Below are 17,166 nucleotides of genomic sequence, written 5' to 3'. Positions count from 1 at the left end.
TATACTTATTATGTAGACGTGTTGAAAGTAATTTTTTGTATCAACACTAGGTACCTATTTGATTATTTTCTAAGACAAGACCGCACAATGAATACAAAAAAAACAATATCAAATGAAATGTTAGGTGAATGTAAAAAGCAGTATCACCTTGAGCTGAGTTACAAATTATTAGTCTGCTAACTGCATATTTATTTAATGAAAGTAGTACAACAAGACATAATAGGAACCGGGGAATATTAATAGTTAATGTTCCGATCGATATTGCCGTATGATCCCGACTTTTTTGGCTCCAGTAATGCAAAATCAAATTGGCTTCAACCGCAACACATTTTTTCCAGCAGATGGAGCCACTTCCCACATAACAAATGACTCGTTAGCTGCTATTAACGATTTATTCCATAAAAGAGTAATTAGTCGCCGAGGAGACATCAACTGGCCACCGAGGAGTCCAGATTTAACGCCTGATGTTTTTGATGAAAGGTATGTTTTGATGAATGGAAAACATTAATTATATTTTTTAACACATACCAGTTCCAATTTGGAAAATATTAACGATACTAACTTATTGAGTATCCACAAGGAAATTATATATTTTTTGTAACAAATTTTAGTTCTTACTGAACTCAAAATATTCTTCAGTTTGTTCTTACCAAAGATATTAGAAGAACGAGATATGCTATGTTGGCCGCCGGACCGTAGGCGGAGTACTACCTAATTAGGGTACTTTGAATACTATCGGGACGTGTACGCACGGAAATCTGTTCTATGTATTAGTGCGGATACCTTAGCGTAAGCGAAGGTGTGCAGTAGTATTGGTGAACAAAACCGGCGACACTGGGCAAAACAATTCCACACAGTATGAACTGCTCATAGCACATCTCGTTCTTCTAATATCTTTGGTTCTTACATACCAAAATCTATTTATATAAATTATTATTTTAATTTATTAGGTTTTATTCAATGCTTACCATACCTGGTCAGACTGAATACAATGTTGCCAAAACCTTTGAACTTATGATGACTTTCTCACACACGAGAAGTGGCCACTACCTAATTCCATGCTTACAATACCTGGATAGATTGTATACAATATTGCAAAAATCTTTAAACTTACGATTACTGTCTCACACACGAGAAGTGGCCACTACCTAATTCCATGCTGATACCTGATCAGATTGTATACAATGTTGCAAGTGACCACGGTCTGACTTGTTACAATAAAAGCAAGTTATTTATTATACTTAACTATTTTAGGCAGAGAGCTGAGGTTTTATTAAAAGAAAATTTCAAATAAGAGTAGCAGACATCTTTAAATATAATATTATGGACATTTGGTTAGAATCTTTCATTGTTGTGTCAGTTATCTGTATATCAAAATATATAACTCAAGGTCTGCAATATGGTGATAATTTGATTACAGTCAACACAACACCATATCACAAACTTACCAGCTAAATAATATAAATTAATCATTATTCAGTGGTTTATCTGATTCGCATCATGTTCAAGTCAGCAAAACTGAATGTTTGGTATTTATCAGTAAGGTCAACTACCTCATAATGTTGAGAATTTTAGATAAATTGTATTTGGTATTATTTCTGTTTGGATCTTGATATTTATTATTCAGAACAGTTACAAAGAAGCTAATAATAATGTTACATCAAAAGAGAGACAATCAAGTCATTATTTTTTTCTTATTAGATGGGTACAAATAATTACGGTGCAATGACCGAAACAATTCGAAGGTCAGGCCTACTTATTTTATTATGTTATCGAACTATAAAGTCGAAAAAACTGTTTGTATCAGAAAAAGCACTTTAACGGTGACAACTTGCACCATGAAATTTGCAAAACCTGTTGTGGATGGAGTTTAAAGATCAAGGCAATTATTTCTAGCATTCAATGTAACTTCCATCACAAGCTATGGAGTTTTTAAAAATCCACTCAACCTCGTTGGCTCCATATTTATTTATTATAGTTGGATGGATGTACAAAAGCGGAACTGATTTGTTCAATTCATGTAATATCTAAAAAATACATAAGCTTTGTACCCATGCTCGTCGTTGCGTTCAAAAGCTCGAGCAGCTCGAGACAATACTCCTTAACAAATGCAAGAAGAAGCTCAGTCAAATAGTAAATTTCTGTCAAACATCGATCAAGAATTACGACTCTTTTATTTCGGGTCTGTTCGGAAACAATGTGCGTAATTAAAATTCAGAAGCAGAAGATATCCTAACTAACTAACCATCACGCCGTTTCCCCGCAGGGGTAGGCAGAGAGGACGGACCGCCAAACAACTCGGTCTTGGCACACACTCCTTGCCTCATTCACATTCATACATCGTCTCATACATACTCTTCTATTATTCTGACTCTTGACATGGCCCGACTCGAGTATCTGATTCACTTGATCGTGCCATGTCTTCCTCGGGCGTCCCCGACTTCTGCTACCATTCACATTTGCATCATATATCCTCCTTACACTCCTATCTTCGCTCATTCGCTCTACATGCCCAAACCATCTAAGCGTCCCTTTCTTAATCTTACTCATTACGCTTACATCAGCCTTGCACTCTTTGCGGATCTCCACATTCCTCACACGATCAAACATGGTTTTACCACACATACGCCTCAGGGATCTCATTTCAACAGCATTTAATCTACTTTCATCCTTTCTTTGCCAGTTCCATGCCTCACTTCCATACATCAAGGTAGGTACCAGCACTCCGTTGTGGACTGCTAACTTCGCTTCTTTGGACAATTTTTTGTTAGCGCCTACGGCGTTTAGTTCTCCATTAACGGAATTACCTGCATTTACCCTTCTTTCGATATCTCTGTCAGCCTTCCCATCTCTCGTAAACATACTTCCTAAATACACAAACTCATCCACCTGCTCCAAGTATTCCCCATTCACAATTATATTGCACACTGTTTTCGTACTCTCTCTTTCAAACACCATTACTTTAGACTTACTTACATTCATCATTAACTCATTCTTCATGCATACTTCGTTCATCCTAGACACGAGAGACTGTAGATCATCTATACTATTAGCAATCAGCACCGCATCATCAGCATACAACAGGCAACATACTTTAAAATTATTCAAATTCGCGCCCAATCCCACCTCTTTCAATTCTTGCATACAATTATCCATGTATAGATTGAATAACCACGGTGACATTACGCAGCCTTGTTTAACACCTTTTGTGATATCAAACCACCCCGTAAAACCACCGTTTACCCTAACACATGCAACGCTTCCCTCATACAGAGACGCAATTGCCTGAATCAGATTCGTATTCACTCCATACTTGGACAACACCTTCCATAGCTTTTTCCTGTCGACTCGGTCGTATGCTTTTTGTAAATCTACAAAGGCACAGAAAAGTTTCTGGTTTTTTGCCAGAAACTTCTCAGTGAGCATACGCAATGAGAAGATCTGGTCCATGCACCCCCTTCCACTCATGAAAGCACCTTGCACATCCCATATTTTATCCTTTGTTTCCTTTCTTACTCTTTCAATCAAAATTCTACCATACAGCTTGCCAACTGAACTAAGCAGGCTAATAGCCCTATGATTCCCACATTCCATACGTGACCCTTTACCTTTGTATAATGGCATGATCACAGCCCTTCTCCAATCTAAAGGCGTGTAACCTTCCTTTAAACATTGGTTAAAAAGATTGCACAACCATGTGAGAATTACACGGCTACCTCCTTTAAAATATTCAGCAGCAATATTGTCAAACCCAACAGCCTTACCATTCTTCATACATTTAATCGAGCTTTCTATCTCATCCATGCTAATTTCGGTAACATTCACTCCATCGTCATTCATATCTGATTCGCCACTGGAATCACTGTCATTCACTTCGCTTTCGAAGACTTCCTCGAAATAATTCATCCATCTCTCTTTTATTTTTTCCTCATTCGTCAACATTTTTCCATCTTTTGATTTTATCACTTTCATGCTTCCGTTTTCTGGGCCACTCCGGGACCTTTTGACTTCTTTCCAAAACAACTTAATGTTTTCTTGGAAATGGTTTGTCATTTTCATTCCTTCTTCCTCTTCCAGGCGTTTCTTTCGTTCTTTCACTCCAACTCTTACTTTTTTCTTACATTCCTTATATACTTCTTTCGCTCGATACTTCTCTTCGCTGGAAGCACTGCCAGCCGCAATCAGACACAACCATGCTTTCTTCTTTTCTGAGACCAGTGCTTTAATCTCATCATCCCACCATGCATCACCTTTCTTCCTACCTTGCGTACTTATTCCACAAACCTCCCTAGCAGATTCACAAAGACACACTTTTATGTGGTTCCATGTTTCGTCTATGCTTAGACCATCCATTTCCTTCGCATTCAATCTTATCTCTGCACAATTCACATACTTACTTCTCACATTATCGTTTTGCAGTTTTTCTATTTTGACTCTTGTCGGAGCTGGTACCGTTTTCACTTTAGAGCGCCAACCGCGAAAGAGGTTTACTCTCGACACTACAAGAAAGTGGTCAGTTTCGACCTCAGCCCCTCTGAAAACTCTTGTGTCCTCGGTAACAGCTCTCAACCTAGAGTCAATTACTACAAAATCAATAATTGACCTCTCATTTCCTCTTTCCCACGTATATTGGTGGATACCTTTATGATCGAAGAAAGTATTCGACACAAACAGGTTCCACTCTAAACATACTTCAAGCATTCTGTTCCCGTTGTCATTCGTTCTTTTATCCCCAAACATACCTAAGACCGAATCAAATCCGTCACGTCTAATTCCCACCCACCCATTCAAATCGCCTGCCATTATAATCCTTTCGTTCATATTTTTTAGTCTCATTACAACATTCACACCAGTCCAAAAATCATCTTTCACTTCATCGCTTTCAGAATTAACAGGGGCGTAGCAAATAACAAGAAACACCCTTGTCAAACCGATTTTAAATCTGATCCACATTATTCTCGGACTTACACATTCATACTGCAACATACATTCAATCATTCTGGGAGACAGTAGCGCTGCAACACCTTGACAAGCCCTCTCCGTATCTGGTCTCCCAGACCAAATGACGAGCCTATCATTATGCTGCATTGTACCGCTACCTTTTTTCATACTCTCTGTTATACAAAGTACGTCCAAACATTTGCTCACCATAGTATCACACAGTTCGTTCATCTTTCTTTCCATTCCTCCTCTAATGTTCCATGTACCAATTCGACATTGATCACGTTCCGTCCTCCTCTTTGCGCCACCGAAGGGTTGGCGATGTGATGGATAGCGAACCTCATCGACATCTTTGTCGGCCATTCCCTTCCAAGTACTACTTAAACATCTTAATTATACAACTTATCATATCGTTACACACATAAAACAAATAATACATATTTATACGCTTAATATAACATTTAACTTAACAAATAAACTACCACTAAAAATAGTTATTTTATCACTATATAATTGTTTTAAAACACTCCATGTAGACAGCAAACCAAAGAGCGCGGGTTCATTCCGATTTCATCCTTCATTTCCGATGTCATTATTCCACGCGCGGAAGGGCACGAGCGGTGGGGAGCGGAGGTTGCGGCAGGGGTTGCATGAGTCGCCAAATGACTCTTTTCTTGTGCGGGTTCAGGGTAGATTCCGAGAAACGATGATTCTGTGGCCTAAGCAATGTCATATGGCCCACATTCTATAACGGCACTGAATAAGCACTGTATGCGTCGGACAGCGGGGTTTGCAGTATTGGTGCGGGTGGACGAGGGGCAAGGGGCAAGGGCCGAAGGGATGATCACATCTGGTGAATGTTCAAAGCACTGATCTCGTATTATAGGCACAGGAATTCACACATCTTAGGATTAACAAAATTATTTGTCACCTTTTCTTAAAGTCGTTATACGTCCACACTGGTCACAGAAAAATTAGTTTTTAGTACACTTAAGCAACTTAAATACAGTAAGGAACATTTATTGACACTTTTAAGGGCGGAATATATGAAATTTCACTTGTAATTGTCGAAGAAAGACGAGACCGACCAAAACGCGTCAGGCTGCTCCGAGAGCCCGACCTAAAACAAAATATTAATATTTATGTATAGGCATATGAAAATAATCAAATCGTTTTTCAAAGGATATTTGACCAATGTTTACTTTTTTTGAATTCAGAGAGTTCAGTTTTATAAATTGGACAAAGCCGAAATACCTATGTGGTTTTAGAATTCCAAGAACGGATTGTTTTAGTGTGTTCTGGATTCTAATGACTCCCTGGTTTAGTTTGGCAACAGAAAAGAAACATTAAATCCCAAGAAAGCGCGAACCGGACAGACATGTGCATCATTTTCTTAGTCACGATTGCACAATGTTTAGAAATACAAATAAAGACACTAGCCCACTCTCCATAGATTTCTTCCCAGTAATAATAATGGACAATTTGTATAGCGCCGCTTTTGTGAAATATCACCTCAGATTTCAGATTATGAATGTGAAAAAACCAATGAGTGTGTTATAAACGGTTACCGGATAACTCCTCAAAATGACAATTCAACACACCTATAAAAAGTGATAAAACAAAAACTAGGTTAATAGTTAGTTATTAACAATTTAACCTAGTTTTAGTTTCTTCACTTTTCATAACTTTATAGCACTTTTTATAGGTGTGTTGAATTGTCATTTTGACGAGTTATCATGGAACCGTTATAAACATGCTGAATTAGAAGAATCAGTGTGCCATTAATATTATATAACATTTTTTTATGGAAAAATACAGAATTAGTGTTGTTTACATAATCTTCTATCTTATTCTCTTGAATCAAATACTGCTAATTATTGAACGATCATCGAATCTTGGAATTTGCCAAATTCATTGTTTTGATTCTTCGATGTGTTTAGATCAAATTTTATAGGTGTAATATAATATTTTTCAATTAATTCAATAAAAAAATAGATTTTACATTCTTGGAATTTATGAACACCAAATTAGGCACATGACAATAATTATGGTAGTTGGAAAAGGGATTGACATTAATGTTAGCATCGGTACTTACTTATCAACAGGGATTATTATGAAAAGTCAGGCAGGTAAGGTTAGATTTAAAAATGATTAGTCCGTTAATATTTTACCTGTTCTAAGCTGAGATGTGTCGGTGCAGAGGAAGACAGTCTTGCAGCAGCCAACGAGCGATGCTGCGGGGGCAACTGGGTAGGGGGCAGGTTAGGGCTGCTCAGCAGCTCCTGCAGCCCCAGGCAGGGGCTCCCGTGCTGACTGCTGTGCACACTGCTGCTATGTCCACTAGCGGGAGAGACGGCCCCCGTGTGTCCCCTACCATACCCCTCAAGGGGGCTACACGTGTCAGTGTCCCTATAGCTCCCTTGATAGTTGTAGCTTATTGGAGAAGGCTGGGGAGTCAAGGGAGCATGAACTTCCAATGCAGGAGTAGAACCTTTTAAAGCATGCATCATAGAACCACCTATGTGCAAGTAATAACTGTTCTCTTCCGGCAGCAAGAGATCGTCGAAATTTAAGTCTTCTAGTAATGTGTTATCATTCGCGTTCAATTCGGCTAACGTCGGACCCTGGATCAGGTCCGCCTTGTCCACTTGGAATATATCGTCATCGTCCATCTTGAACGTTTCACACTTGGAATTTGAATCCATGTCTATGTTGAACTTGTTGTATATCGAGGGATGAGAAATTGTCTGGTAAATAGAAGACATGCCTTCCTGACCACAAAGCTCGAACTCCAGGTTGAAGTCCCGCAGATCTGATAGTTCCGTGGGCCTTCTTGCTGGAATAGGCACCGAAGCACTATACGTATTACTCCCGTCCAACATTTGTTCTTGTTTCACTTCAGTATCTAAGAAATAGTCACTTCCATATGTAGGGTCTGCCATTTTTTATAAAAATACAAACCAGACAATCATAACAATAACAAAGTAGCAAAACAACAATGACCTTGAACGGTATTTTTCTCACATTTTTCGGATGCGGATACACTTTTCTAACACTTTAACGCAGAACACGATCGTTCAGTTAATTATCGAGCGCTTAGTTTACCTCGCGACGAATGTAAATACACCCACGTGAAGTAATAACAACACAATGTTACACCAGACCAAAACATAAACAATGGCGACTATGTCCCATGTGATTATTATTGTGGTGCACACTTCTGCTCGCTCAATTACGAGATCTATCGATCGTCACTACACGTTCCGCTGTGACGTAAACACTTCAATGTGTGTTGACTGTATATAATAACAAATGATATGTCTAATCCTCCATATTCGCAAAGTGTAAACACGAGACAAAAACAATCAGTATGGCGAAAATCGCGCGATCGTGACTTTCAATATTAAAATTGTCAATATACAAACGCTGGCAGTGTTTAGCGCACTGAGTTTCATAACAGACTGAAAAATGTTTATCGAAAAATCAAAGGGTTACATGTCGATGACTAATTTTCACAATTAATCAATCTGGAGAAAAATCTTGACGCGAAACCACGGAACACAAACTAACGAATCTGCCAGAAGTAAACAGCGTTGGATGTGGGAATATACATGCTAAAGGTCACATGAACGAGTTTAGTAAATACTACGAAAGAAAGCGATTGAACATATTGCGCAATATTAAAACTGTCGGAAAGCAGCGATCCTAGTGACGTGGTGTGGAACTACAATATATTACTAGGCAAAAAGAAAGTATTTAAGACGTCGCCTGCCCACACGGAAAGGAAAAGACAATAATATTTTGACTTTTCGTACAATCCATTTACGTGCTAATCGTAGTAAATAATGTGGTAATTTAATAAAATAAAATAGAATAATGAACAAAAAAAATATGATAGTATACATCCAAACGTATAAATTGTTAGTTCTCATTTCTACCGCCAGATAATAATGTCGACTCCATAAATTCTAGAAACTAAGAGAAGCTTCCCGGAATATTTCCTTAGTATTTGGTGTAGCATATCGACCACATTTCCACCAATAGAAACACGTCTAGAGTCTATATACAACTAGAAATAGGCATTATAAATCAACCAATCAAGGTAAGAGGCCCGACATTTTCGCAAAACGGCATTATTGTATAATAATATTGTTATGGCAGCACTGAAATTAAAGAACCGTTTCACGGGGCTCAAGATAAATATATAAAGAATTTCTAATAAGAAACTAATTTGAACACGGTGATGGTGTTCAAATTATGAAAATTATATTCCAACGCCAAAATTAGAGGAAAATGCGCCCTTGAGATGATGTTCTCACGAAAACGGCGCTATTGAAACAATCCAAATATTATTATAAAAAAAGTGGGTGTGTCAAGCCTACGCAAGACAGAAGTGAAACTTCTTTTGTTAAACCGTATGAACCACAATCAATTACGTATTTCACTCGTATTACACTCACGACGCAGTATACTAACCAAGCAGCTGATGCTTGGCGTGGCGCAGTTCGCTGGTGTCTGAGAGAGAGGAAAGAAGAGAAGAGAGAGAACGTTCGTGAGCGGCTCCCCCACCTCAACAAGCGCATATGGTGAGAGAGGGACAGTGAACGGTGAGCGGTGGTGGGGGTACCCGCATTTTCGTGTCGATCCTGACTCGGTTTTACTCCGTCCATCGAAAATCCATTACGCGCCTAAAGAAGTTTCACTTCAATATGAAATAAAAATTTATTTCATACTACTGGAGCTAAAATACAATATCAAAAATATCCTTCCTTTGAAAAATAATGATTCTCCATAAAAAAGGAGTGCACTGCCCGGGAATCGAACCCGGGTCGCAAGAATGGGAATCTTGCATGATGTGCTTCCGCATTCCTAAAATAATTGTGAAATTATAAATACATCCCGGCTGCCAAAAGTCCATATTGAAAAATTAACAATTTTATGATTTTTTTCAAGTCACTGCTTGTATTTAATAAAATGAATTCTTAAAAATATCACCTGAAATAATCAAAACACAAATTAAATAAAACAGTATCTCAGAAAATTGACCAAAAATAATTTCCGGTACCGGGAATCGAACCCGAGCCTCCTGGGTGAGAGCCAGGTATCCTAGCCACTAGACCATAATGGACTTGCGAAATTGTGCGAAAATACGTTATTTAACTTGTTTAATAATTACAACGAATTTTGTACACCATTTTTCTGAACGGTGAGCGGTGGTGGGGGTATATGAATATAATATGAAATAAAAATTTATTTCATACTACTGGAGCTAAAATACAATATCAAAAATATCCTTCCTTTGAAAAATAATGATTCTCCATAAAAAAGGAGTGCACTGCCCGGGAATCGAACCCGGGTCGCAAGAATGGGAATCTTGCATGATGTGCTTCCGCATTCCTAAAATAATTGTGAAATTATAAATACATCCCGGCTGCCAAAAGTCCATATTGAAAAATTAACAATTTTATGATTTTTTTCAAGTCACTGCTTGTATTTAATAAAATGAATTCTTAAAAATATCACCTGAAATAATCAAAACACAAATTAAATAAAACAGTATCTCAGAAAATTGACCAAAAATAATTTCCGGTACCGGGAATCGAACCCGAGCCTCCTGGGTGAGAGCCAGGTATCCTAGCCACTAGACCATACTGGACTTGCGAAATTGTGCGAAAATACGTTATTTAACTTGTTTAATAATTACAACGAATTTTGTACACCATTTTTCTGAACGGTGAGCGGTGGTGGGGGTACCCGCTTTTTCGTTTCGATCTTGACTCGGTTTTACTACGTTCCCGAAAATTCATTACGCGGCTAAAGAAGTTTCACTTCAAAAAACAAGACAAATAAAGAATAACTTACATTATATACAAACCGTATATACAATACAACTAACAAAGCAGCACGCTAAAGGTACGTCCACACCGGTAACGAAATAGCAAAGTTGTATAACAATTGTTTTAAAACATGTATATATGTTGTATAAACTTTGTTGTACAACTTTTATAATTTTGTTATATAACAAGTTACAACTAGCAAACGCGTCCACACCTCATGAAACAAGAAATGCAACACTTTCAATCATTTGAGGATTCAGTAGTAATCATGGCTTCGGAGGAAGAGGTTTTGCTGGCCGCCGCGGCCTGTGTAATTATATCAACTCACCGTCAACCAACTCAGCGCAGATGGTGGGTGCGACCTTCGCTGGAAGCTCGACATCGTTACAGTGGAACTCACCTGATGGAGGATCTGATGGAAGACGGTAGAGATCCCCTTAGTGGGGAAATCAGGGATGATGGGAGTTTTCGGAATTTCGCTCGAATGAGCAGTTCTGACTTTGAATATCTCTTGATCAATGTTGCCCCAACTATTGCAAAGCAGGACACCAATTATCGATGGGCTATACCTGCAAGAGAAAGGCTTGCAGTTACTCTGAGATTTTTGGCGAGTGGTGATTCCTATCAAAGCTTGAGTTACTTATTCAAGATCTCAAAGCAGAGTATTTCCAAGATTGTTCCTGAAGTCTGTAGGGCCCTTATTGTCTTCTTGAAGGATGTAATCAAGGTATGTATATCAATAATTATATTCAAACAAATATTTTATTATGCAAACTTTAATATATATTATGCAAACTTATATACTATTACTTTCAATAATGCTAAATAAAATGAAGAAAAAAAAAACAATTAAAAAGCCAATTACATATCCAGTAAATTCAACGAGTCAGTCGTTGCTTGGTCAACGGGGCTAGGTTCGGCAGATGTGCTAGCTGCAGAGTAAGCATCTGGGCTGACAGCAGAGTAGACTTGCTGGGTACTAGGGTGCAACTGTGGGCTTACGTCACCGTAGAATTGTGGGCTTCCTTGACCGTAGACTTGTGGGCTTCCTTGACCGTAGACTTGTGGGCTTCCATGACCGTAGACTTGTGGTCTTCCGCGTAGATCTTGCCTTTCTGCGTGGTACAAAATGTTAGTAAGTTGATGTTTCGTGTCCACCACCAACATTTTATCTTTCAAATTTCTCAGGGCAATAGCTACTTGTTCCCCAAATACATCAAACTCGTCCCTGGTCCTGGCGCTAAGCTTTTTCATTACATCGTATGCTTCCCTGGCCATACTGTCGTTGTGGGATCTCTTTTTGCTGGGTCTTTTCATTTGAGATGGCGGAAGGAAAGTAGACTGTTCTTGCTCTGTCTGTGTCTCTTCTGGCCCCTATAAAGAAAAACAAATTTCATTAATTCAAAGAAATGAAGTGGGTTGTCAACAATAAGTATATGATGAAATATTTTCTTTTTTTGCAGACCCCAAGCAGTCAAGGAGAATGGCTTGATTTAGCTGCTGACTTTGACCAAAAATGGAATTATCCTCACTGCTGTGGCAGCATTGATGGGAAACATATTACGTTGCAAGCTCCCAAACACAGCGGTAGTGATTATTTCAACTACAAAGGGTATTTCAGTATTGTACTTATGGCCATCGTCAACGCAAACTACTGTTTTACTTATGTCAGCATTGGATGCCAAGGGCGAATATCTGATGGTGGCGTGTTTGGCAGTACAGAGTTCAAGAGGCTTCTTGAAACATCACATTTACATTTGCCAGCGGCAACACCTCTGCCTGGGAGAACACTGCCAACTCCTTACGTTTTTGTGTGTGACGACGCTTTTCAGTTACTGCCAAACATGATGAAACCGTATCCGGGGGCACAAGCAAAAGGTTCGCCACAGAGAATATATAATGGCAGACATAGCAGAGCAAGGCGCACTGTGGAAAATGTATTTGAAATCAGCGCTTTTTTTCAATCTGAAGAGGGATCAGTGCCGTGGCAAAACAGATACTGAATGCGAGGGATTAAGTAGGTACCTACCTACATTGTTTTTCTCCTCCCACTTTCTTCTTAGTGACAAATAATTATTATGTAGGTACCTACTAAATAGGTAGTTAACTACTAAATTAAAGTTGAAAAATTAAACTGTATAAAATGTAATTAAAATTAATTAAAGTTTAATTAAAACTGAAGTGTGTTTACCTGTGCCTGATCTGACGCCTGTGTGGACTCATCTGGTTGCTGCAGTTCACCCGTGAGCTGCTGTCCGACTTCTTGTTGGTGCCTCGGTGTGTTTTTATCTTTTAGAAAAAGCAGAGAGTGGAAATATATCCATTTGGTCTTGTAAGGGGCATCAGCTCCGTCTCCACTCTTCCCTTTTTTCAATTCGCGCTGGAATTGTCCAATTAGCATCCGAACTTTCTTCTCCACCTCATCCACGTTTCCTTCAAAATCGGAAGCTAGATCAGCCCAACCATCTTGCTTTTTATTACGGTTTTTGTATTCATTGTGTTGTGGATCCCAAAGTACTGCTTTCTCACGATACTGCTCAATCAATCTTTCGGTATTCTCCTTCGTCCACTCCATCTCCAAAAGACCTCAAAAAATACCTCACAAAATACACAAAACAAAGAACGCCAGTCAAATTAAAAAAAACTCCACGCACTCAGACACACTCACTTACAGATAGTTCTCCATCAACTGATGGGAGGACACTGAAAGGTGGGTTGTTTGTTTTTTGTGTTTTTTTTTTTTGTTTTGTTGTGTGTGTGGACGAGCTTGCAACTTGTTATACAACCAAGTTATCTAATTCCTTTGATCTTTACCGACAACCTCTGGGTAACATGTAACCTGCTATAAAAACAGAAAAAAAGTTACACAACATCGTGTTATACAACATTTTTCAGTTGAATTTCTAACAAGTTACATAACATTGGTTATATAACTCTTTGTAACACGTTTTGTTACTGGTGTGGACGCACCTTAAGACCTACTCTTTATTTTTACATTAGAGGTTCAAATCACCATGGAATAGTGTAAAACAATAATAAATTGTAATATAATACGTAGACCCATCGTAAACCTCAGAACGGGTACAATAACTAATGAGGTCTATACGGTTTGTATATACAACAAAAAATATTTTTTAACTATTTCAAAGCAATAAAAAATGTCAGTACCTAGGAATTTTTAAATTCACAGGCGGCCAAATGATAAACTAACAAGCGAACTATTTTTAATGGATTATCTGTTTTTTTTGTTGACAAAATCTACAATATCGAGTAGGTACAATGAGGTAGTATGTGTACAAAATTATTTCATAGTTTTTGTTAAAAAAATAAATGTTATCGGTATTGACATCTATGAACGTTCCCAGAAAACTATTTTAAACTACCATAAGTCGTTAGGTACCTACTTCCATTGAATAGCGAGGATTTTTATTTAGATACTTGCCAAGTGTCGGTCTTCATGTTTTTACGTTTAAATTCACAGATGGCAGGCATGGTTTCAAGTTATTCCTTTAATTGGATTTCCAGAAAAATTATTTTTCAGCCATAATAAGGTGGTTTATAATTAATTATGAGCTTTTCATTAGAATATGACTTGAAAGACTTTATGGATATATCCTCATAACATTGATTGGGGGGAGTCTAAGAATTAGTATGTACATTATACCTACCACATAGTATATGTGTTATACCTGCTAGAGAATTACCCACAATAGTTTTTTTAATCAGTACATAATTTTATAAATAGTAGATAATAATATAGATTATAGATATGTTTATCCAAGATACCCTTTAGATTGTAAAAATATTCAGGTAGAACTCTGAATCACAAAAAAATGTTGCATGGGAAATAATAATTTGAGTAGGTAGCAATAATTATTAGAAAATGAAATTATTAGATTGTTAAAATTTACGGAAAGTAATTAGGCGGCAATAGCTCAATTGGTAGAGATGCCAGTCCCGGTAAAACTAAAAGATCGGAGTTGAAGTCCTATTTGCGACCGTTACTTTTCATTTTCTATCTTTTCTTTTCTCTGTATATTTATCTTCTTCAATGATTAAATATTAGAAGATTGAAAATAAAAACTGTTAGATTTCGAATTGATAAATATATACTTATTTACATAATTATAGTTCTTACCTCGACGTCTCTTATCCATTTTCTGAGGTAAGTACCTACATCAACCATCGCATTATAAATATTAACATATTATGAAACAACATAGAAGAAGATTGAACAGTGACGGAATTTTCGTTCTGAAAAATAAGCAGTATTTTCCAAGAACACTGGTTTGATTCGTCTTTTGTTGAAGAACTTATTGTTATAACTTTTGTTATAACTCTTATTATTATAAAAAGTTGGTGATATAAATTCAGCTTTACTAAATTTTTACTCACAAATAAACCAACTTATAGATGCTCACATTCCGCAAAAATCGAGTAAAAACTCAAAATATCCTCCATGGTATAACTCAGCTCTTATAAAGTTAACGAAGGAAAAATACAACTATTTCAAAAAGTTCAAAATTTACAAAAATCAATCTGACTACTCCATTTTCTCTCTCTTAAGATCACGCCATAAAAAACTACAACGAGAATGTCACAATCAATACCTAATTAATGTTGAACACAAAATATCCTCTGATCCAAAAAATCTTTGGAATTATGTTAAATTAAACTCCAAATCACAGGGTGTGCCAAACACTGTATTCCTAAGGGATGAAAAAGCTGAGAACGGATCAGAGATTGTTAACTTATTCTCCAAATATTTCAGTTCTGTCTACACCAACGACATTCAAACTTCTCAAAGTATGCCAGACAACTACAACATTCATAATTCTTCCACTCTTCATTGTATTGAAGTTGACGAACGTCTGGTGCAGACATATCTGGAAAATTTAAAACTAAATAAAGGCGCAGGCTCAGATCAAATTCCCCCCTTCTTCATCCTGAAATGCGCAAGCAGTCTCTCTAAGCCGTTATCCATTATATTCAATCGTTCCTTAAAAGAGGGTGTGGTACCTAATACTTGGAAAACTGCCTTCATAACACCCATTTTCAAAACTGGGCAAAAATCTGACATTGAAAACTATCGTCCTATTTCAAAATTGTGTGTCTTCAGCAAGGTGTTTGAAAAAATAATATACGATCAGATGTTTCCCGCTTTGAAATCCTCACTTAATGTTAACCAACATGGGTTTATGAGTGGAAAATCAACAACAACCAATCTAATAGCATTCACGGAATTCTTGCAAGATTATATGGATCAACGTGTACAAGTAGACGCAATATACACGGATTATAGCAAAGCTTTTGACCTAGTGAATCACGACATATTATTACGCAAGCTTATGCAAATCGGAGTCCACGGTGATCTTCTCAGATGGCTCTCATCTTATGTATCAAACCGTAGTCAAGTCGTAGTTGTGGGTGGCTTTAAATCGGACTGGGTAACCGTCCCATCAGGTGTGCCTCAAGGATCTCTATTGGGACCGCTACTATTTAACATTTACATCAATGATATAGGCCAATGCTTCAAATACTCCAAAACATTACTTTACGCAGATGATATGAAGGTTTTTTATCCTATCAGATGTACTGCTGACTGTCAAAAAATGCAAGAGGACCTAAACCGTCTTAATATTTACTGTACACAGCATAACCTTAAAATTAATGTTAAAAAGTGTTTCGTTGTGAATTTCACACGAAATAAAAATATCATTATCAATGAATATAATCTGAACGGCTCAATATTAATCAACAAAAAAGAAATCAAAGATTTGGGAGTGACATTGGACTCTAAGCTAATTTTTGATATTCAAATAGACTTAGTGACATCAAAAGCCTCTAAAATGTTAGGATTCATTCTTAGGACATGTAAAAAATTCAATAACCTTAGAACAATGAAAATCCTATATTTTGCTTATGTCCGCAGCTTACTAGAATATGCGTCACAAGTTTGGAACCCGCAATACATATCGTATGTGGAAATTCTAGAACGTATTCAAAATCGTTTTCTACGATACTTGGATTTCCGCAGCTACCGCCCACATCTAAGTCACCAAGATTCAGCAGCGTACTTCAATATACCATCATTAGAAGTTCGAAGAAGCTCGGCCGATGTACTTTTTCTTCAAAAAATAGCCAGGTCCATTGTTGATTGCCCTGAACTCCTAGAACGAATTCAGATACGAGTTCCCAACAGACGAACCAGATCAAACATGATTTTTAGCCTCCCCCAATGCAACACTAATTCTAAGCAGAATTCTTTCATCTATCGTGCGTCCAACACTTTTAACACACACTATTCACAATTTGACATATTTAACTCTGCACCACACTCCTTAAAATCCCACAAACACTCTCTCGATACATTACAATAACAATAACT

The 17,166-nt window shown here is 37.4% G+C and overlaps 2 protein-coding genes across 2 annotated transcripts in view; both read right to left on the bottom strand.

Moving 5' to 3' along the window:
• The window catches only part of REPTOR (repressed by TOR), a 38,942-nt gene extending 30,425 nt beyond the window's left edge, over positions 1–8,517 (bottom strand). The window contains exon 1 of the mRNA XM_089637135.1: positions 7,113–8,517. Coding sequence (XP_089493261.1) covers positions 7,113–7,883 — 771 coding nt within the window. The 5' untranslated portion in view covers positions 7,884–8,517. The remainder of the gene's footprint in view (positions 1–7,112) is intronic.
• A 2,341-nt stretch (positions 8,518–10,858) lies between these two features.
• LOC149420014 (uncharacterized) lies at positions 10,859–13,725 on the bottom strand. Its single transcript, XM_089637131.1, has 2 exons — positions 12,970–13,725; positions 10,859–12,152 (listed from the first exon to the last, which is right to left on the bottom strand). Exons 1-2 carry the CDS (start codon positions 13,351–13,353, stop codon positions 11,640–11,642), a joined length of 897 nt encoding a protein of 298 aa, XP_089493257.1. The 5' UTR covers positions 13,354–13,725; the 3' UTR covers positions 10,859–11,639.
• Positions 13,726–17,166: the final 3,441 nt, after the last annotated feature.

This window comes from Hesperophylax consimilis, chromosome 11 (genome assembly GCF_061612785.1).
Source record: "Hesperophylax consimilis isolate HC1 chromosome 11, BYU_Hcon_1.0, whole genome shotgun sequence".
In the NCBI taxonomy this organism is placed as follows: Eukaryota; Metazoa; Arthropoda; class Insecta; order Trichoptera; family Limnephilidae; genus Hesperophylax; species Hesperophylax consimilis.
The sequence above is the reverse complement of the archived record's forward strand: the minus strand, read 5'-3'. Positions and strand labels throughout refer to the sequence as shown.

What these genes read in the sequence shown, in the direction of transcription:
- LOC149420014 (XM_089637131.1), bottom strand. Translation starts at nt 13,353, where the DNA reads ATGGAGTGGACGAAGGAGAATACCGAAAGATTGATTGAGCAGTATCGT. An exon ending in AGGCGTCAGATCAGGCACAG is followed by an intron (nt 12,153 to 12,969) that starts GTAAACACACTT and finishes TTTTCTTTATAG; the next exon opens with GGGCCAGAAGAGACACAGAC.